This window comes from Taurulus bubalis (genome assembly GCF_910589615.1).
Source record: "Taurulus bubalis genome assembly, chromosome: 20".
In the NCBI taxonomy this organism is placed as follows: domain Eukaryota; kingdom Metazoa; phylum Chordata; class Actinopteri; order Perciformes; family Cottidae; genus Taurulus; species Taurulus bubalis.
Window position 1 is genome coordinate 10,394,169 of NC_136608.1, and position 24,089 is coordinate 10,418,257.

Sequence of the window (24,089 nt, forward strand, 5' to 3'; positions counted from 1 at the left end):
AAAGAGACATTTACACAGTGTCACTCATTGCAGACTGTCACTCTGCTCATCAGTACATCCTTTGCTTCGGGAGGAAGTGCCACATCACCTTTGGCATCAATTTCATTGATACACAAACGATATTACTGGAGCTGCAATTTAAGGTATAATCTGAGCAACTTCAAGTTCGAGAGAGACTCAAAGAGGCGATTACTACCAGACTGTGAGAGTCCTGAGACCAGAGGAGCCATGCTGAGAGGCCTGTTTCAGAGGAAACCTAAACATGAGAGACTGGAGGAAGAACCTGAAGTCAGATTCAAAGGCTTGCTGGTGTCAGAGAGAGACCTGGGATATTCCTACATCCAGCCTGGAGGTAAGACTGTCCATACACCAGATGTACAGAACGTCATCGAAATGTTTCCAGGTGTGCCACTGCTAATGTTGTAGGCCACAGTACATTTTCAGTTATTTTCTCGTTTAAACAATAAAACACTCGGTCTAAAAAATCTGAAAATTGTGTAAATGAAAATCACACTATTTTTGAAGACCAGGGTGACATCTTCAAATCTGTTTTGCAAACTGTCCACAACTGAAAATATATTCTGTTTACTGCATGAGTGGCTCATTGGCACAGGAAGACATCAATGTCCTGCACAAAAACTATGAGTCAAACTGAGAATACTGTAACCTGAAGAAGCATGTTCAGGATTTCACAACCCAAATATGTTTAAATTGAAGAGACATTCAAATGAGTTGTTAGTTACCAGTCAAAGTAGCTAGTGGGCCGACAGATTCCCAGCCCACAGCCAACAATCAAGACAGTAACACGACCAAGGTTAGGGGATCAGCTAACTCCATAGGCACTGCAGATAATAGGCCGACTGAAACACTGCTTGGGATAGTAGGTGCCTATAGGAATGTAAAACGCTTTCAGTCAGTCCGCCTGTAGGAGGATATTTGCCAGAGGAATCTTGACTAAAGTTATCTTCTCTTAATCGTGGCCTGTTCTGTGGTATATCTTCATTCTCCAGTTTATTTTTAACAAGGGGTGCCACTTTGTGCCAACTACCATTCCAGGAAGTAACGGCAGCACTGAGAGCAACATGTTTATCTAATGATAAGATTCCACGACCCTTGCTCACAGAGGTCATTACATGGTGAGACTTGCAACATTACCAACAGCCTGAGGCTGATGATCTCATGACATTTTGATGTCTATTAGAACATCTGCGGTGTTGTTTGGTTGCATGTTTTTTTTAGCTTAATCTGGCTAAGCCTAGGCACGTATCTGCATGCTAAAAAAAATGATTACGGGTCCAACAACGCTCATGAATCACAGCAACTATGGTGATATAAATCAGCTTGATTACAACCGTTCTCTATCTCGCCTTATTAGCTTGCTTTATGATCTCATATCAGTGTAATCGTCTGGAGCCCCTGACCATTAGGTTTGCTATGTATTCACCCACTCTTTAACTCACATAACCCCTGCCCATTGTTCCTCTTCATCAACCGAGCTGTGATTACTGATTTTATATTCCTTTCCTTCCCAAAAATATGTGAGTTAGCTGTTCACTTGCCCTTTATTCCTGTTTACCGGTGCTCTGACCACATGTAGAGGCAAATATTATCACAGATCATCTTTAATGTGTCCTGCTGTAAAAAGGTATTAAATGATCACAGGGAATTGTTTATGTCATACACATTACACTTAACCTTCAGGATGTTTAATAATGGCAGTGTTGTAAACGCGTCAGTAAGACTAATGACATACTAAAGTAAGGGGATCAAAGCAGACGTTGTATCCAAACACAGCATTCCACCTGCCTGATGGAGAGTGTGAGACCATGACAGAGAGGGGAGGGAGGTCTGAGTGAGTGTGTGTTTGCATTATCAGCGACTGTTGTGGTGTATCTAATCTCTGCTGGCTGGCTTTGTAGTGCTGTCAGGCTCTTGTCCCAAAGGCACACTCTGCAACGTACGTGTGTGTGTGTGTGTGTGTGTGAGAGAGAGAGAGAGCCAGATGTAGGTCTCAGATGGAGGCAGGCAGGCTGACAGAATTGGAGACATAACAATGCCTCTGCTCCTTATATGGAACTAGCGGTTCCGACTAAAACGAGCAGCATGCTGCACACTTTAGTCACTCAATCAAATTGTGAATCTTTTATCTAACTTCCTCCCCGTGGCTATATATGCACCTGTCGTTTTTAAGTGATGTGATCCCATTGCCGTCAGGTCTTAAAAGTCATAGAGATATGGTCTCATGTATATTTTGAGATGAAATATACACAATCTAGTGTGCAATTTTTGACTGCAAGCAGTCTAAAGAATCAAGGGAGTTACAAAAAGTGATAAAGACAAAGCAGTCTCTGAATCAGACTCCCAAAATAACAATGAGTAGCACAATTCTACTTGTTTTTGAGTAATTTTCTAATTTTAATTTTGTTCACAGTTCGTCCATGTATTTTCTAGTCAGACTGTATATCTCTTGTTTTCTCTCATTTCCTGCATGTCTTTGTCTCCATTTTTCAAGAGTCTGTCACAATGTGTCAGGCTGCAGCAAAGTCTATTCAAACTATTTACTCTATGTGGCTAGTCCTGACATTTAGTTATCTATGTTTATGTTTGTACAATTTGTGACTGTCTGTCTAACTCTAATTTTACTGGCCTCTCTATAACCAAAAGTTGTTTTATTTTTTTTTAAACATTTTGTAATTTCTCCATCCTAATTTTTTTACTGTTCAAACTATCAGCAAAGACACATCACTCTGGCTCTGATACTTATGATGCACTGCAATGAATACCACACTAAAACAAATGGCAATGGGTCTAAAACTACACTCAATGTGCCTGTGCATATACTGTGCTCAACAGGTGTTGAGATGACAAACAACTGAAGGTATCAATAATGAATGCACATACATCAGAAGTGTGTCTGTGTGTGCAACTTTGTGTTATTCTCCTTACATCGCGCATTGCGGTAAAGCAGGAAGGGGTGCTGGAGCTGGAAGTCCAAGTCTTTGGTGATTGGCTCCGTCAAGTTCTCCATGCTGAGTCGGTTCATAATGGTGAAACCGTGCCTTGGAGATGCCAGTCTGAAATACAAAGAGGACACACCACAGAAATAAGGGTGAAGAACCCAATTTATGCAAAAGTGAGTCAATCCCAACTTGAAACAAGAGGCACTTCAGCTATGTAATGTCCTACCGTATTGCCTATGATTTATTACACAGAAACAGTTATGATAATAGATCAAACATTAATAAAGCTGAAAAATCCAATACTCAATTTAGCATGTTAACATTTAGGCTTGGTTGGTAAGACAAACCAATAGGTCTAAAGAAACATACATTAAGAGTTGTACTTTAAGTAAAGTTAGTTTGGCATGGGAAAGCTTAAGACACAAATATGTCAGAGTCCAACATGAACGTAATTACCTTGTGTAGATAAAAAGGGTGCCTTCCACCTCTGTCTTCTCCTAAAAACACACACACACACACACACACACACACACACACACACACACACACACACACAATAACAGAACAATTAGCAAAGTGATATAACTGGCACAACCAAACATTGTCACTGGAGACAAGCAAAATCCAAAAGCCTCCCAAAAAAGTATGTACAAGAGCAAGCAGCTGAATTTCAAATGATGGTCTTCGAGGAACACAACAGTGAGAACAACTTCTTTAAATTACGTGCGCGGTGCTCGGAGGCAACGGTCATCTGTACATACAATATGTGGCACAATGTTCCAGGCAATTAAATACAAGAGGACTAAACGTTTCAATTGTTGAGAGAGAACAAGTCTTTAGACTCTCAACAACAATAGCTGGGGTTAATTTCATGGTGTAACTTAAATTGGGGCAAATCTGTGTCAGTGACAAAGCGCGCCTATCTGGGACGAAGCTAAGCTACGTTAGCATAGTAAATGAAGTTAAGGCTTACCCACTCATTTGCCCTGTTGTTATAAGTATATAGGGCAACTTGGCTGGCCACGTCCACAATGTCGTTGATGTACGGGTCCTGTCGCTGCAGAGCAGCCAGACTTATGTCCAGTCCTTTCGCAGTGAGACAGCTGCTGCTACCTGCAGAAGTCGCTGTCATTGTTCCCTATGGAGAAGTTAGCTCGCTACCTAGCTTCAGCGGCTAACGAGTCACAGCAAGACGAGATAAAAAGACAAACCAACAGCCAGGTAAACACGTTAGTTCAATTAGTATCTGCGTAGTACTTCGTTTGGTAACTTAAGATGTGTACATTTCACATTTTAAAGAGTTCACGAGTGCTGACTGCCATGAGTGAGTTTGTCAACGGCCATGTTTAGCCAGAGAGATTGTAAACAACCAGACATGAGTAGTTGCGCAACAGGGTTGGAGGTGTCAGCCTTATCAGTCAAGTATGGAAAAGTCGATGGAGTATTGCTGTTTGTCATCCGCAGGGATTTTCAGTTTTACTTTGCTCAAACAGTTCATAATAATGTCAGGATGAAAATGTAAATGTAACATTAGGTATCATGTAGCTGTAATTACATTTAAAATAACTTTACACACATTAAATCAATACTTATATCAGGTAGGTTAATTCCGTTGTCATTGTGTTGGTTGGGGAGTATTTTTTCATTTCAGCTATATTTACGTATTAACGGTAGTTGTATGGGCTACACTCCTCTGTGTTAGTGGTATATGGTTCTGGACACTTTCTGTGTGTTAGACACACAACATTGTTGGGTGTCTTAGTCTTGTAATGAAAGCAAGATATCCTGTTTGATTCTGTTTTAATTTGATGTCCCTATCACTTCTCCCAATACAAGTAAGCAGCTGATGTTTCTCTTTTGTCTTCCACTCCTGTATATTTGGCTTATGGGTAACATAACCACTGATGCTGACTGATGTCTCCCAATACTCAGTTACATTTCCCTTAAAATGCACTAGGGGGCATCAAAGAGATGGATAAAACACAGCTTGAATTGATTTGAAAGTCCAGACAAGAATGCATGTGTGTGTGTATATTTCTGAGTATCCCCCAAGAGTTGTGTCTCAATGACAGAGGACATCCTATGAAAAAGCAGTTGCACCATGCTACAAAAACGCCAAACAAATACACAGCCTTTTTTTATTTGTGATGAGGTTATGCTATTGTTTTTCCAGTTATTTGTCAATGGGTGATAAAGGAATGTGCACATAAGCAAATGATGCATCTTCTTTGTGAAGTGTAATTTAATAAATAATTCATGAGCCCAGTTAAATAAACATTGAGCAAAGTTTACAGTGGTGCAGTTGACATTTTCTCCTCCTGCAGTATGTTTTCAACTTGTAATTTTCTGGTTGATATCTATTTCAAGTATCAGTTCTAGGGTTTCTAAGGACAGACCTGTAAGTGATTTCAGAGCTGTAAATTCTTAAAAATCAATATTAGCCATATCACACATTAATTGATGAATCACCTGACTGTGAATCGCCATATTCAGTTCAACATATCATGTTCTGGTGCAAGGGTACTTGAGGGGAAATAGCCACCTCGAGTGGATAAACATTATCCCCTTCATTCTGTTTTGCATTTTATAGCTGATCACATCTCATATAATCATTCAGTCAATTTGTTTATAACTAAATTACCAAGAATTAACAATATAGAGCCTTTAAATTGGGCACTCCTCCTACCCTCTGTGTACTGTGATAGCTGTTTTTGTCATTTGATTTATATTGTCACAGAAATGTACAACAGCTGGTGTGCATCCATCCACAGCCATGTCAGAGTGTCCTTGAGAAAAAAAACAATGAGGAACCAACTGCTCACTTTAAGCAGCACTGGATGAAAACATCTGTTTTAAGAACATTAAATAATTTCTCCTCTCAAATGTGAATGAAGCACTTCCAGGTCAAAATGACACGTCTGCCTGGCAATTGAATATTGCTGCTTTGGCATTATGTATGTGCCTGTTTGTGTATGTGTCTTTTGCAGGGATGTCTTTTTGGCCACTTTGTCAGGCTGAAAGTGAACTGTTGGTGTGTGTTTCAAGGTGTATAAATCTATTATTCAGGGTGGTATCTATCTCTTAGTCATGGGGTGCATGTTTGTCAATGCTGAGGCTAATGACTTCTACATTTGCAGACCTTCACCATTCATTGAAGATTGAATACTTGTCTCTGATTGGTGGGGATAGGTTAGGGGATGCTGATGATTGTCTCACTGGCAGAAAGGTTGATGAGCTATAGCCAAAAGGAAGCTTGTTGAAATCCACCAAGGGAAGGATTTGCATTCTTCTCACCTGTTTTATTTCCACTCGTTCTACTGCTGGAATGTTTTTGGAACAGGCCAATTTCTTAGATTATGTGAAAATGTGGTAACACTTTATAATAACTGCACACTATGAAGCATTAGTTAAGTATGAGTAAACACTTAATTCATCAGTTATAAAGTATTATTCCACAGTTTATAAATGATGGATTCACCATTTGTAAATGAAGAATTAAATAATGCTTCATAGCCAGCAGTTACATTTTATAATAACTGCACACTATGAAGTCATTGTTTACTCATACTTAACTGATGCTTCATAGTGTGCAGTTATTATAAAATGTTACCTAAACATATAAATGCAGGATTAGATGCAGAAAATATTTTTGGTAAAAAACTGTGATACTACTTTGGTAGTTAATGTTTCAAATAGTTTAAAGCAGTTTTGCATTTCATTTCATCCCTCTATATTTGAATTGCTTATTCATTTTGATGAAAAGAGAGACAAAGTACATTATGTAAATGAAATGAAAAAAATTGTCCTGAAGTAACTTCTTAAAACCAACATTTAAATATTTCTTTGTGTATTCTATTTGAGTGTGGACCCCAAGAGAACACTTAATATTTGTATGAAGTGTGTGAATCTATCAGAATTTGATTTAATTAATAAAAGTCTCAAACCTAAATCTCACATTGCACAGCTGTCAGTTGTCATGAGGGGATTTTCCTTTGACTGACCATCAGATCGTTGGTTTCCCACATGAAATACCAGCGTTTGAGTGTGTTTCCCCGTCCAGCGATTCCCAGAGACCAACCGAGCTTCAGACTCACACACATACAAAGGGGGTCGGGAACTACAAATATAGAACAGTCGTAAATAGAATAGATATTCCATGTGCAGGCTGGATTACAGAGCACATTTGTGTATGTGAGTCTGTGCGTTTGTGTGTCCCCTGGGCACAAGTGTCTGTTCCCACGACCTGCCCTCCATCCGTTCTTCCGTCTTCGCTTCCATTCACTGGCCAGTGTAATCAAACAGAGGCGGCTTTGGCAGGAAAGTGAAAGGGAGAGTCAGACCACCATTATGAAAGTCAATGTCCGTCTGTCTCCCTCTCGTCACACAGCTGATCAGTCAGACGTCTGCAGTGCTGGAAAGGAACTAAGTCCATTTTCTCAAGTACACAACTTGAGCACAATTTTTTGCTTGAGGATTTACATTTTCTGCTGCTATATACTTCTACTGTATCTCATTTCATGGGCAAATAGCCTACTGTTTTACTCCAGTTCATTTATCTGACAGCCATAGCAGTGGTTCCCAATCTTTGTGGCTTTATCTTTGTGGCCCATTACAAAAAAGCTGTGTCTAGATCAGGCCCTTTGTCATGTTTCTTGTATATGTTAGCAGGTAAACCTGCTAAACTTCTCAGATAGTTTCATTTCAATAACAGCATGAGGCCCAAATAGTTGAAAGTATGATTATAAACAGTCCAACAAATGAAGTAAGTCTGTAGCAGAACTTTGTCTCTTATTCTTTCCCAATTTGTCATCTCCCTAAGTAGTTAAAAATAGCTCCGCCGTGCAGCTTTAACAATAGAATGCTACTTATGCATCAATTCACCAGTAGTAACACTCTAATTATGTATTATATAGTGACATGTCAGTCACAATAGCACAACTACTTACTAACTGTTTCTTTTCCGAACAAGAAAACATTCAGTTTGTGCAACAACAAATTAAGGCAATGTTTCCATTCATTCATCAGAGCAGGTAACAATCTCTCCAAATACACAGTGTATTAACATAACATCAGCATCACAAAACACTGTATGTTGTTCAGAAATAGACAATCAATCTCTCAAATGACATCAATAGAATAATTTATGCCGTCTCCCTGTCTTTACTATGTCTGCAGTGACACATGTAGACAAAAAGCTTTATTCTATTACAGGATGGTGGGTGGTGATTTTGTGCTATGGCACTGAACACATGAATACAGGCTGGGTTGAGTCATCAGATTCACCTCCTGATTATAGCCCGCAGTGAGATTGACATGAGGCCTGCACATTGTGAAGTTCATATTCAGTGTCAAATACAATCACATGATGGCCAGGACCATAATTAGAATCTGAAAATCCTAGCAGCTTGAGCACAATTATTCTGTTTTGTGAAGCATTGCCATTTACACATCTGACATCTAAAAATCATCCTTTAATATAAAGTATTGTAAGAATAGCCACTAAAGGACAGCAGCTGCTTTGCTAAATAAGATCAAGAGCCTTCTGAAGACCGACTAAATTATGAAAAAAAAATGCTTTCTTATCTTTTATATCAAGCTGCCTGTGGAGAGCTTTTAGGAAAACAGCTCCATTTAATAGCGACATGTTATTTGTGCGAGCAGCTTTATCCACAAGCCTCAGTATAGGGGATATACAGCCAAGCTGACTCAGTGTCGTCAAAGCTGGTCCAGAGCTATTTAGTTGAGAGCTGATGTTGTTTACCTTGTTTGACGTTTGACTCCCAAAATGAGCTTCAATTCATTGTTATGTTCCCGAAGAAAATGGTCCCATGTCTCCAGAAAATGGCTTTGTGTGCTCGAGGGGGCAGAGCAAATTTATTCCTGATCATTGAGAATGATGTCGAAACAAACTTCACCGTCCTGAGGGGGAAAAGAAGAAGAAAAAGAAACATAATTGAATTCTAAAAATAATTATATTATCCTCAAGATTAAAACAACTTTCTCGTTCAGTTTTTGTGCGCTGACCTTCCTGAACCCATCTCCTTCATATATTTGAATCTGTATTTACACGGCATCCAAAGATCTGAAAGTCAGCTTCCTTGTGGTTTCTCTCTGTTTTATGACAAAATCAGAGCTTGAGTCATAAAAGAGTTGAAAAAACAGATATTTAGTGTGTGTAAACACGGCCTTGGCCAAAGAAAAGAACGGGGCTGAAGCAGTCCAGATGTGTTGGGACTATGGGCAAATCAGATAGGTACAACATCTCCCATCTCTGTTTCCTCCTGACATGAGAGTCTATGCGGGGCTCAAACTCGCTATGGATCATTATCCGCCTTCTTCCCTTCTCTCTTTCTCTCTCTCTCTCTCTCTCTCTCTCTCTCTCTCTCTCTTTCTCTCACCTACACGCGCGCGCGCACACACACACACACACCTACACAGACACACGCACACACTTCATCAACATCATCATCAGCTTTGTCTTCATCGTCACCATCATCATCATCTGGATACCAGCCGCCGGTTGTTCACTGTTGCATATACTGTCTCCCTCCCTCCTTATTTCTCTCTGGGACACACACACACACACACACACACACACATCTGGAAACAGTCAAAGCGTCTACATGCACGGGGAGGGGGGCTACCTCTCTCTCTCTCTCTCTCTCTCTCTCTCTCTCTCGGTATCACTGCAGAGCTGAGCTGCAGAGGCAGCAGAGGCAGAGAGAAGACAGAGCTCCAACTCCTGATCAGTGAGACACAGACAGACAGACAGGCAAGCAGGCGGGCAGACAGACAGGCACACAGACTGACAGACAGATACACCGCCGGACCATCATGGACTGGATCAGGACAGAGATACCGGTCTCCGGATGAGACAGGACGGCCTGGCTTCTGCTTTTTGGGGGGACTCTGATATAGATACGTGGAATAACCGACAACCTATTGGGAGATTTAACCCCGTGCTACCCGTGATGGAATATTTACACTCTTCTCATTTTCTAAATTGTCTCCTCTTCTCTTCCTCCTCCACCACCACCTCCACCTCCTCTTCTTCATCCTCTCACAATTTGACACGCTGCTGAAGATGCGCACGAATGCGTCTTTTGCGCACTTCCATTGCGACCGTCACTGACAGCGCCCGTGCTTGGTAACCTTTTGAAACGTTTCTTTTTTTTAAGTCAACGGGGGAGAGGAGAGAAAGAAAAAAAGAGAGGGAGAGAGAGGGCGAACGAGGTGTGCATTGAATTGAACGCGGTGCTGGTCTCATGTTTCTCGCCTAGGGCCCGGATGTACCGAGAGATGCACCGGTGCGTTTTCCCAACCGGTTCTGCCGAAAGCTCCTTCTTTTTTCTCGCCTTCACCTCCATCATGGGGATTAGGTAATATTCACTCCATCCGAAGACACCCTCCCCATAAACAAAAATAACGGAATACCCAAGACTGTCCGTGTCAGACAGTTCCTTCTTCTTTTTCCCCTTTTTAATTTCTTTATTTTTGGGGGCTGTTTTTCCTCCGCCTCTCCAGCTTTTCTTGCCCCCTCTCTCTTCCATTCACCTATAGGGATAACGCCGGACTACATTTATGGTAAATGAAAGCAAAAACATGTACATCCCGGAGGACACCCTTGAGAACCATCAAGGTATGTGGTGTCTTTTATATTTAAAACTGGCAAACATCTTGTAAGTGTGCATAGGAGAGGGGAGGGAGTGAGAGAAGGAGGGAGGGAGTAAGAGAGGTATGATGGTCTCGAAATGGGGATGGGATGGGGAAAGAGGAGGTGGAGGGAAAGAGGAGGTGGAGGGGAAAAAGGAGAGGGGTGCTCTCTCTCTCTCTCTCTCTCTCTCTCTCTCTCTCTCTCTCCTTGTTTTCAACAGATGGACAGATGCAGTTATCTTTCCTCCACTTTCCCTCTGTGTGCAGTTTGTTTTTCAGATATGTCCCCCCGCGGTGTGCAGTTTGTGCAGCAAGTGAACTTAACAATCACGCAACAGGGCTGCAGGTAGCCGCAGACAGATATGGATGAGGCCTTTTTTGGTTTAGTCCACACTTGTTGGTTTGACAGGCCTGTCCGTCGAGGAAACTGTGTCATAATGGGTGGGCAGTGGTCATATTTAGCCAACAGGCAGTTGTATGCGGGGGACGTCATTGTTTTGGAGACGTTTGGAGATCTCGCAGATCGTGCCTCCCCAAGGCTCTCCGTTTTGGGAATAAACCAAACTGCACATACAGCTCTCCGTGTTGTTGACCATATGTCAGGAATTAACACACACACTGGTCGCTAAGGAGCTGTAAATTGAGCAGCGCCCACCGAGACGCGCACTCGATCACCACCGATCCTCCCTTCTTCAATAATCAATATTCGTATTTGTCACGTTTCAATTCAAGTTTGCATCAAGTCCGCAGGACTCCTGAATAGCGGCGTGCGAGAGAAAATCGCCTCGAGATGACAGGTGGCAGTAGGAGGGCCTGCAGGACTTACTTGTCTGCTCAGAATTGGGTTGATGGTGTGCTATTTTTTTTTTTTGGCGGGGGGGGCGCGGAGTACAGTCGGTTGATTCGCACAAGACACGACTGAAGTTCAGCACGACGACTTTTTTCAGTCTTTAACAAGCAACACATGTGAAGCGAGTGAGTCGAAATCCAGGGCTGTGGTTTGTTTGGCGGTGAGGAAAGGGTCTGTTTGCATTGCGCAGTATTACGCGTCGCTCCTTCCACCCACGTTGCAGAGAGCAAAGCCCAGCAACGCATTGGTTTATGGCCGGACCTCGTAATTCAGCACAGGGCTCATTTATCAGATGACCAATATCGTCGTCATGACCATCATCGTTGTCGTCGTCGTCGCCTTGGTCCACCACTTCCACCACAACCACATACCTCTCTGCCTTGGCGACAGGTTCCATAGCAACAGGGGATGAGGAATGGGGTGGCGGTGTATGTGTGTATATTTGTGTGTGCGTGTGTGTGTGTGTGTGTGTCTGCGCGCGCGCGCGTGTGTGTGTGCATCTGTGTCGCAGCGAGGCACATTCACCAACAGTTTGTTCCGAGGAGCAACTCATCATTGCTTGAATGTTACCTGCAGAAGCTGCAATCGTGTTCACATAGTTTGATGATAGGCAGATTAAACACAATCGCATCATCGTGAAGGGCAGGTGTGTGTGTGTGTGTGTGTGTGTGTGTGTGTGTGTGTGTGTGTGTGTGTGTGTGTGTGTGTGTGTGTGTGTGTGTGTGTGTGTGTGTGTGTGTGTGCGTGTGAAACAGATCACATTCAGCTTGATTGCCATGATGTCATCTTAATCTATTATTATCAAAAAGGGGCATTTTAGTCCAAGTTTTCCAAAGAAGTAGTGGATATAATCAGCATCATGGATATAATCAGCATCACCATTGGCTTATAAAGTAGAAGAACTTGAGGAATCAAGTAGATCTTTATGGTTGATATTGCTTTTTGCAGTAAATCATTCAATTATTTTCCAGATTAGGTGTCCCTATGATGCAATTAGATGATCAGTGCCAAGCTAGCAAGCTTTATTGTGGGTGACTGCTTATTAATGCCATCCAAAAGTATAATACATGAATCAAATGTCACAGCAGAAGGCATTTCACCATCAGTGTGAGTTTACAGCACAGGGTGCAAAAGAGCAAAGCCTTAGATCAGGCTTGTGAATGCACAGTGTTTGTGTCATCTGTCTACTGGAGGTACAACCCTGACTGATGACTCGCCTGTTCAGGTCGAAGTGAAGCACCAGACTTCTTCAGATCCGCAGTACTGAATCGAATAAGCATATTTGTATTATGTCTCAATAAGCTTTTCAACTCCTTTCTTATCCATGTAATTTAAGCATGTAGGGACATTTATAGCAAATGTATCTCAGGCTGAAGTCTACCTGGGTGGTGGTTTCAGCACCATGGACAGTTCATTCTTCTATTTGTCTATTGACAGCTACATGACAGCTATTGAAGAGTTACAAAGACAAGACATTGGCACTGAGGTATCACTGTTGGTGTCCTGCTTTGCTAATCGTTTTGTCACAGCCTTGTTAGTTTAGGTCATTCAATAGGCATCAGAGTAGCATTAGAATTGTTAGATCCATTTATGCCCAAAGGACCAGATTCACTGTGTTTAGTGTTTGTAGCGAAACACCTGTCCACATAGATTTATGATGTTAAATTGACCGGTGATATTCCTTTTCTTTTCTTTGTTAAGAGCAGTAGTGAGGGGGAGGAAGGAGGTGGATATCATAGGAGGCACTTAATGAGTTTCCTACAGATGAAAGATGACGGCACTCTGGGTCGGTGTAGTTATTAGAGAAACCATCCTTCGACCAAAATTATAAGCAGCCCATCATTTTAACTCGAACCCACAGTGTGTACGAAGACGAGTTAGTTAGTTCTCTACCAACTCCTTAGACGCTGGCCGGTAGCCGACCCTGACCTCCCTTCTCCGTCGATGGAGGCGGAAGAAAAGACAAATTTGTCCTTGAGGGATTCAGTGACAGCCAGTCCTGCCTACAAAGAAAACACAGAGCAGAAGTTATCGTATATTCTGAGGCTTTTTGTTACACTTCCTGATACCGGATGCCAGCTTTGTATTAGATTTTTCTCCCCGTTATTGTTAAGCTTCCATCTTTACATCCACTCTGTAATTCAAACAGACTTGGTGTCACACATTGAATGCACTGGATGCTCATGTTCGCTGAATGCACCAATTATACATCTTTACAAAATCAAACGTTTGACAAATGAATAGCTGTGCCTGTGTCTTTAAGATGCACAAACCCGAATCACATGCTCGTCATTAAATACTGCACACGATTAGCTGAAACAAATGCACACCTGTGGCATCTCATGTCATTGTATGTAGAGCAGGGCCATTATTTGGAACGCACACACACACACACACACACACACACACACACACACACACACTCATACACACACACACCACTCATTACAGCAGCAGTTTACAGCAGCATAATCAGTGAGTTGATTTTCCCTGTGGGCATTGTGCCAGAAGCATGATACCTCCGTTAGGGATATTAATTGGTTTCCGATGGTTACCCCGGGGTGCTGGCCACCTGCCAAATCACCTCAAACTAATGATTCGACTTGATATGCTCAGTGATTCCATTGAAGTCACCTCAAAAGACATGTTGCAACCGCCACTGATGTGTTCACTTCATATGCAGCGTCTCACATTGAGCCCATGTAATGTGCCAGTTCATGTGTCTGCAGAGGTTTGTCATCCGCTCACACAAGCAACTTTTCAAGAGCATATACAAATATACTTCCATTCATTAGCTGGACTTTAAGGACTCATTCAAAGATTATTATAACTGAGAGAATCCATTTGATTTAATATATCTTTTTTGTGAAACCACAAACAAAGACAATAACTAACTAATTTATTTCAAAATAGAAGGTGAAAGAAAGAGGAACGTCGCATTGGGAAACTTCCGTCAGACAGTGTAGTGTGATAGGAATACGGCTTTGGCGGTTTTCTTTGAAAACAATGAAAAAACTGTAAAAAAAAATCATGTAGCCTAGGTCTGTATAACATTAAGAGCTATTTTTGCACAATAACTCTACTAATGTTATAATCTAATGTTATCTTCAGTGACTGTCCTTTCTTCAAGACCCCACCATTACATGAAACAATTGAGAACCCTGACCAGATCCATTAACAATTTTAAGATGGACATTTTGGGCGTTGAACACAAACAAATAAAGAACCCACCTTGTTCGTGTGTTGCAGTCAAAGATGAACCATTTTGATCAAACAATATCCCCCTTTACCCTCACACCCTCACTCGCCAAACAAACTCCAGCCAGTTGAACTAGCTCTTGCATTCAAACACAAGGAAGCGTTAGCGCGTGATGCATGTTCGTCCATTTCTTTTGGTTGTGTCTGTGAGTAATATAGACACTGTGTCTCTTTTCAGCGATTGTTCCTCGCCATGGTTTACACAGAACGTTATCACCTTTAATAATTCAGTGCTGAGGGAGAACTGTTGCATGTGTTTTAAAATTTCGTGCTCTTTCTCACCTTCTTCTTTCAAATTCATTCAACCGCAGTTTGCTGACCACTGAGCTGCTTTAACAGAGGGATAGGGGTTATTAATTTAGTAGTTGTTTTTCAAGTGATATGGTTATTCGGTTTCACTTTACTCCTGCTTGCTGGCTTTGGCCCGCTACTGTTGTCCCACTGCTCTTATCAGTGTCATCTTCAGCAGAAGCAGGAAAAAGCTTGACAACCCCTCTCTTGTGAAATACTGTATAGTTTAAGGTCTTCTGAAATATAAAAAGCCTCTCTGAGATGGATTGAAGGAAAAAAGTCTGGGAAACACAGTCTTGCACTGCCAGTTCATCAGGCTTTGCCCTCCACATGTAAAGGGTAAGGGTAAAGCCACTGTATGTGTGTTTAAAGACGTGTTAGTCACTGGTAGTAGCAGCTGTAACAGAGGATGTAATGAGCGATTAAAGGCCAATAAGCACTAAAGAAGTTTATATTGGGGCCTTGGAGTGTGTCATGGCTTTGCTTTAAGCATGGGACTCAACAGCAGCTGCTCTTTAACGTAAAACCCCATCTGAGAGACAAATACGACACATGAAAGGAACAAAAAAGGGCAGGGGAGGTGCTCATCGAAGGAGAAAAAATAGAACAGAACGGCAGATTGCATTAAAAGATATTAAGGAAGAAAGGTAAAGGAAAAAAAGTGTGGTTTGGAGAGGGAAAAGAGGACAGAGCAGAAAGACTGGTTGGCGAGGAAACAGAGGGACCAGAAAGGAGAAAATGGAGGCAACCAATGGGGAGAATGGAGGGAACTGTAAGAGAGAGGAATAAAGGGATGAAATGAGCGGGAGTCAGAGGGATAGCCAGAGAAGTGAGGGAGCTCAGGAGGAGGAGGAGGAGGAGGAGGAGGAGAAGGGGTGAGGATTATCCGTGACTCTGTCTTGCTTAAGCCTCTGGTTGCGTATTGGAAATCTATCCAGAGGCTGTCCTCTGCTCTTAGTGCTATCGGGCCTCAGTCTTCATTTCTGGTGGGACAATACACTAACACCGGGCGCACCGGTGTGCGTGTGTGTGTGTGTGTGTGTGTGTGTGTGTGTGTGTGTGAGAGAGAAAGAGTGCACATGCAGTTGCAATTGGCCACCTGCCCATATGCATTGTACCTGCTTGGCTGCCTCCGTCTGTCTGTCTGTCTCTCTCTCTCTCTCTCTCTCTCTCGGTTGTGTGTGTGTGTGTGTGTGTGTGTGTGTGTGTGTGTGTGTGTGTGTGTGTGTGTGTGTGTGTGTGTGTGTGTGTGTGTGTGTGTTGGAAAGGTAGGACACAAAAGCACATGTCCAAACTGAGTGGAGATTGGACACACTCATCCTCTATTGATCTGGCTGAAGCCACCAGTGGAAATAATGACTCCATACCTGTAGCATCCTCTTTTATACTCCCTCCCTCCCTTCCTCTCTCTACCGCATTCTCTCGCTGTATTTTCTCTGCATATTCTCCTCATTCACCCGAAGTAACTCGTACATCGTATCTAGCTGTTTGAAATGAATATTTAAGTGCTAAAGGGCCTAAAAATCCTCTGAAGATCATTGCTGAAAAAGATTGTTGAGGGCTCCTCAAATTAATTTTGCAGGATTTTTCCACTTGGATGCAAGGGCATAGTTTCCATCCAATTTTACAGTCTCGGTTTGATTTACTCGCTAAATATCTTTCTCATCAGCGCCGTCATACTGTCCAGCAGCCATTATCCAGATGAGTTTTGTGTTGATAAAAATATTGGTATCTACTATAGCTCGTCTTCAATTATACCATGAGCTCACAGCGATAAGCTTTATCAGCAAGAGTGATTGGGCTTTTCCGCCCTGGGTTTCACCTCTTAGGCTACTAACCACCTGCCCAGGAATTTAATCATTTAATCTTTATTTTGACTTGAGCTTGTTTTGAACCCCACTCAGCAGTTGAGTAATACGGCACTTCAGGAGTAAAGCTGCAAACTGCATTGTCTATGATTAAATATCAGGTCTCTAGCAATGAAACTGAAGTTGCAAGACACAGCTACACACATATCAATCATATGACATAAACAATAAAGAATATAACACAACGTCTCCATTAACACAAACCCAAAGAAAAAGTTACAACATTTCAATTAAAACAAATGTTGGCTTTAATGTATAAAAGAGCAGTTTTTGTAGCATTGACAATTATTTTGTTATAGTACCATTATAATGGAAAGCATGATTACTTACTGAAAAGTATATAAATGCAGTATTATATATCCGTATTGTATATCTATATATAGACAGCATTATTGTCAGGGTTTTCTTCTGATATTGTTCTGTCCTAGATAAGGATGTAGAGAAACCTGTTAAATATTTCAGCCTTACATGTTGTTTACATGTGTCACGTGAACCTTGTGTCATCCCACAGAAGTTCTCCGTGTGTGTTTAAAGTCTGCCTCCTATTTATTCTGCTATATTAAAAAGATGCTACACAGAACAAACAATTCAACAAATGTGTGTCTGTGCGTGTGTATGTTTTCCCAAGTTACAGGAGAAGCTGAGAGATGGAAGCAGTCTTTATTATTCATGGGCAGCCATGCATTTCCTCTCTCCCGTCTCTGTCTGGTCTGTCCTTCTTTCTCTCGTCGCCTCACAAAGTGTCTTTATCCGTCTTTCCCTGTACATAATTTGCTTTGTTTTCTCTCTCTTTTCCCTCTTTTATTCACTCAGCCAAACATTCAGCATTAGTTCATTTCAGGGTTTATCGTTCAGTGAGACCACATTTCCTTTCTTCTATGAAGTAATCAGTCCATCTGCCTGCCTTGACAGTAACACTCTCAAGTATTCGAAGGAATCTAACCACAGAAAAGCATGATAGAAAACATCATTTATTGTCCCAACGGGGGACGCAGACTGTAAGCTCAACACACAGAGCACGCAAAGTGGACAACCCACAACTCCATTACTGACAAGAACAACTTGCGTAGTGCTCTATATACAGAAAAAGAGGTGTGTAGGCAATATAAGTGCCAGGGATGTGTGTGATAATGGGTACAAGTAATAATAGGTTTATAGCCTTATATAAACACATTGTTTCTTGTGTTTGTATGTGAAGAGCTCAACCATGTGAGCTTGATACTATAAAATGATAACCATGATTTTTTCTGTGTTTTGTGTCTTTGTCATCACACTAGGTTAGGGTCCCATTGGTACTCGTGTAAGTGGTGATGGTTTTGTTTTGAGGTTTTGAGGCTCAGGTGCAGTTTGAGTAAATTTAGCCATTTTCATGCACCAGTGCCTCCTGTTCAAAAGTTGCTATTCAGATCTGATTTTGAAGAAAAAAAAGAAAAGACAGCATCATAAGAGTTCTTTGGCCTTTTATTTTGACAGTAAACACAACATAGAAAAACCTAGAGGCACCAAAGGGGGTTGTGACTTGTTGTTTTAAGAGCATGATAATTTATTGAACTAAATGAGTGCATATGTTACGTATATAATACATTAAATCATTATAAGAGTGTAATAATGGATGCGTACAGTATTGATGGCCACAACCTAGGTGGGTGATCCCATTTGGGGCAATGATAAAAGACTATAGATAATGTAGATCATTCCTTTGTTTCACTATAAGAGAGAGTGTGTATGTTGTAGCTGCACAGAGAGTTCACCATCTGATGACTAGTCTCACATTAGTTATGTGACAGTGAATCTTAATTAGATGAGTGTGAATAATAACACGAGACCGACAGAGGGAATAACATGCAATGGAGATGTTTTAAACGTACAGCGCCACAAAGTTGCTCTATGAATCAACTGTCTGCCTGAGACGCATCAGTTAATATTGAAGGCACTCAACAAGCTTGACACGTGTCAAAAGTTGTCATTCATTCGTCACTCAGGTGTTCCTTCTTAAAGGAAGCACTTTGACTCTATTGAAACCTGACAATGCAACTCACAGATGCTTTCAGCCTTTGCCAACCAAGAACTTTAGATGCGAAAGGAACAGATGTTTTTGTAAGAATTTCTTCTTATTTAGGAGTCCTACATGTATTTTTCCTGGCTTCCAGACTTCTTTAGTCAATTAGCTGACAGATGCTGACAGATTTGTATTGTATTACACTTAAGATTGAATGGGGTAATTTTTTTTTGTCAAAAATTGATGTTTCTCACATTGTATTGAGTTGTAAGTGCATATTCATTTACTTGGCATAACTATATGCAGACTTGATGTTGACTGATGGATTACACAACTCAAATGAGTTTCAAGAGTCTTCAAATTGATTTTCTTCCTGAGTCGTGAATGAAAGTTCATTACTTTGTCCATCTGAGCCCTGCCCAATTTAAACAAGTGAGGACAATCTCTCATGTGAAAAAGCCAAAACTGTCCCATTTATGTACAATAAGACGTAATTGCTCAAAGCAAAAAGATGGTTTAGGAAATTGGTATTTAGGGCCTCTAATGTATTATAAGATGTACATGATTTCTAGCAAACGGGCTAAAATACATCTCTTCCTATTTATTTTCATGAAGCTAATTTAAGATTGTGAAGAGGTAGAGAGCACAAGAGAGGGGGAAGGAAGAGTAAAATGGATTCAGAAGAAAAGGACGAGAGGAAACATAGAGGGGAGGAATGTTAGTCACCTTCAGGCTCTCAGCGGGATACTGACTTCTTTACCACAAGGGAGATTGTGTGTGTGTGTGTGTGTGTGTGTGTGTGTGTGTGTGTGTGTGTGTGTGTGTGTGTGTGTGTGTGTGTGTGTGTGTGTGCACACTTGTGATTTTGTACTAAACACTGACCTGTGTCTTTAAGAGGAAATTAATCCGAACAAAGACGCTCTTACCTATGCATCAGCTAATTGAAAGCAGAAAATTAGAGTTGAAATCATGTCGCTCCAAGTGTGTCTTCTTCCTAATTGAAGAACCATAAATGATTCTATTTCATGAACAGCAGAAGTGTTTTACAGTGCCATTAGTGTATATATTTTTAGCATCAGTGTCCCATTAGAGAATGAGGGGTTTTATAAAATTGAAGAAATAGAATAAGGCCTCTTATTCTCAACAAGCTGCTACTATACCATTCAAATGGTTTGAAAAGTCTGGTGTAACGTATGTCTTTTTAGCAGCTTGTATTTGTAGATGTACAAATGTTTCGCTTTCTCTGTGGGAGGGAGTGTCACACCTAGCTCCCTAAAGAAAGTGTGCCATAAGTGTTCCCTTGCTTAATAGTAAGTGCACATATATCTCTTCATCTTGCTTCTGCTTATTTTGGCACTTTTGTCTCACAGGAAGTGAGGTTTGAGGCACAAAGGATGCACAGTGATGCGTTTCTGTCGGGCTCTCAGTTCCAGCTGTTAGTCGGTCCTCTGGTGGGCTTGTCATGGATGGATTGCTGCACTACAGAGAAGGTGGTCTGTCGCCATGGGCACACACACACACACACACACACACACACACACACACACACACACACACACACACACACACACACACACACACACACACACACACACACACACACACACGTTTGTGTTTCTGCCTCTGGGTGTGTGTGGATGTGCATTTTTTTGGGGCACTTTCTTCTGTGTGCGTGTCTGGGGCTGATAGCTGTCAAATCACTTCTTGCAGCTAAGAAGCATGGGTAACAAAAGCCTGTTGTGTAGCCTGGGGCATCAAGCACTTTCTGTTACTTTTCTTAGTACGGACCCAGACAGGAAAAGGTTAAGAAGCAATTCAGCATGAGAGAAGGAGGAGCAGTTGGTCTAAATATGACATCTTTTTAGAATAACCTTGTTGCCAACCCTGTTTTTTCAGTGCAGGATTCTGCATTGAATTTACAGTATGGAAAGGTTATGGGAAGATCATGTTTCATGTTAATAAAAGCAAACATTAATTGCAGGTCTGTTACAGGACACAACCTCCTGCATCAAAGTCTAGCACATTACGCGTCTATCCACCACCCCGACTTCCATGGCCTTACTTTGCACCTTCCTACATAAAGAGCAATCTCAAACAGATTACGCTCTGGGGGCGAGCAGTTATATTTCTGCATTTACAAGCTAATTTTAAACCAATAAAAATCATTGTCAAACGATAGCCGGTGGGCTCCCAGATTGCATTTCGCCTAATGCGTTCCGCCTCTTTTACTCCAGACAGACTGTTTACCTGCATTCGACTAAAGCCTGCTCTACCGTGATTGGTCACTACTCAGACTACAAACGGAAACCAGAACGCTTCTGATGCCAAAATCTTGTGAACGCAGAATGGGGTCGTATAGATTACATTTATTTAGGGCACCTGCATTTCCATTGAACAGTCAGTGCCAGTGATGCTGGGCTGCTTTAGAAGTGCTGCAGGTGTGTGCTGATCGGTACAAATCAAAAATAGATGTTTCCATTTATAGCAGGGCTCTGCTCCCATGTCAGACATGGAAGAAGAAGTAGTCATGCCCAGGGGGCCTCTGTAACACAAGTGCTTGATTCTCATCTTGCAGGTCTCTGTATCTCATGACAGGCCACTGAATTTTCAGCATCGGGAAATAATTAAAAAATTGAAATTAACACTACATATTTTAATTTAAAGGGTGCTCCAAACTCTCTGTCTCAGGCTTTTTGTTAAAGTATAACCCTGATGACATCATCATTGGTATTTTAAGTCCCTCCAAAGACATTGTGGTTTCAAAGTCTACGTTCTGAATGTCTGACCTTGCTGACATATGGTTCTCCAATAAAGATAACATAAATAAATATCAGAGTGGGATGTGACCTGTCATTACATTGGTTACTGCATTGAATACATCTGTGGCACAAGCACCATCAAAGTAGCTATGAAAACACGAACATTGACTTTATGATCTTTCATCTCTCCGACCCTTGTATCGGTCTGGCCTTGCTCTGTTTCTTTATTTCAGTCTGCTATGTCTGCATTTCTGTTGCGGTCTCTTCCGTTCTTTTCATCGGTCGTCACCATAGCGACCAGTGCTGGACTCGAGAGGATGAAACTAAGGTTATAAGGCGAATCTTCAACAAATCTGGCCGTATTCCTGTCTCTTCCCCTCTTATTTTACACTCCATTGGCTCTTTCATCCCTCCTCTCTTTCTCTCGCTTTCTACCTTTATATCTTTGACTCTTGCCTCCTACATATTTGCAAGTTGTGTGTGTACTTTCTCTTTTATTTCCTTCCCTTTCTCTCTTCTCTACATCCCTCTATTCTTATTGAGACAAGGTATGAAATGACCCAACTATATAGGCCATCAGAGTGTCCTTGACTGTCTATGCATGCAACAGAGTGTGGGTCCTGCTATCCCATCTATCTAGGCCAGTCTTGATGTGTGTGCTCCACGGACTACTTCCCCACAGACCACATTGTATGTGTGTGTGTGTGTGTGTGTGTGTGTGTGTGTGTATGTGTATTGTGTGTGTGTGAGGGAGAGAAAGTGTGTATATCTGTATAGAGCAGTCCACTTCCCAAAAGACCAGACTCACTTTCACACTCTGGAGTCATAATGGCTAAAACAGGCTTGTTACAGGACTCCAACAGTATGTGTGTGTGTGTGTGTGTGTGTGTGTGTGTGTGTGTGTGTGTGTGTGTGTGTGTGTGTCTGTGTGTGTGTTTCCACCTCCAGAGCTGCTTCTGTAACCAGCTCCAGAAAGAGGAGGGGGATTTAAATGGCTGATTTAACTCTTTAGGGTGGCTTTCGTGTGACTTTTTGTAGGTCTAGGGTTTCTAGTGAACTATCTTGTCACCTACAAGGTGGATTGCCATGATATTTACTTCAGATATTCAACGTCCCAAAAGGATAAATTCTCTTTCTGTATTCAATACTTTGCCAAATGGCCAAATCCCTGCAAAACTAATTCCCATCGCCCTCAACTGTATTATGAGTGCTAATTAGCATACTAACACGCTAAACAAATTAAAAAGAGAAAAACATGTAAATATCAACTGGGAAACATCAATATGTTAGCGTTGGCATTGATAGAATGTTCATATTCTAATTTTAGGATTTAGCTCAAATCCCCACTGAGTCTCAGCACACACCTCACAGGACCGCTAGCATTGATAGCTTATTAAAGCTTATTCTTGTTCTGTGTGTGTGTGTGGTTAATTACAAGATATACCCTTTCATATTGAGCTATCTGTTTTTTGTATGGACCTATATGGTTTTTGCACATTGACTATTCATGTATTTCGTGTTACGCACACTGAAGAAAGTCTTTCAGCCTCTCAATCAGAAGCATACGCACAGAACGAGAGCCGTCTTCATGTCGGCCTTCATCCTCGCGCACAATGTACCCTGCATGTGTGCGTCTGTGGTTTCCACCAAAGTCACCCAGTATGGAAATGAGTGAGTGATCATACACTCCATTTCATCCGGCTGACGGGAGATAGTGGGCATGGTGGTAGTTCGGATGTAACTGTGGCTATTCGTCTTTCTCTCTGCACTCTTCTTCACTCCCTTTTTTTATCTTCCCTCTCCACCCTTTACCAAAACTCATCTTCTCTTCACATTTGTGATTTGTATTCTCGATCGATATGTCTGAAAGAGAGAGTGCGCGCGAGAGAGAGAGAGAGAGAGAGAGAGAGAGAGAGAGAGAGAGAGAGAGAGAGGGGAGATGATAGGGTTTTTTTGGGGATTGGCTTGGCGCCTGTAGTGATGTCATCAGAACAGGAGGCGCGACATCGTCTGTTGTCATGTCAACCAAAAGAGATTGAACATGCTCACGAAGAGAGAGCCAGATAAAAGGAGGGGATGGAGGGATGGCGAAGAGAAATAATCGCAGTCTATGTGTAACATGTTGGGATTTGAATAGTCTTGTTATAATGTTTACACGTGAAACTCAGACGTACCTCGACGTCACCATGTTAAACCTCGGCCTGTTCAGACGTCGACCCTGCCAGTGTTTTCAGCTGTGGAGTGTAAAAGCTGTGGTGTAAAATGTCATAGCTGGTCTCCTGCGTGCATGCGTCTGGTTTGCAGTGTGATAAAGTTGATGATTAATGACATTACCTCTAACGTGGCAGACGGGTAACCATGGCGATCCCACATTAAACAAACACTGTGCTCCGACAGGGGCGGAGAGAGAAAAAAGGGAAAAAGAGGACGAGGAGGAGGAAGATCCGTTGT

General features: G+C 41.7%; 1 protein-coding gene across 1 annotated transcript in view; it reads left to right on the forward strand.

The window, feature by feature from the left end:
* Positions 1 to 228: 228 nt before the first annotated feature.
* Positions 229 to 24,089, forward strand: part of cacna1c (calcium channel, voltage-dependent, L type, alpha 1C subunit) — a gene marked incomplete at both ends in the record, with an annotated part of 182,224 nt that continues 158,363 nt past the window's right edge. The window contains one exon of the mRNA XM_079235729.1: positions 229 to 352. Coding sequence (XP_079091855.1) covers positions 229 to 352 — 124 coding nt within the window. The remainder of the gene's footprint in view (positions 353 to 24,089) is intronic.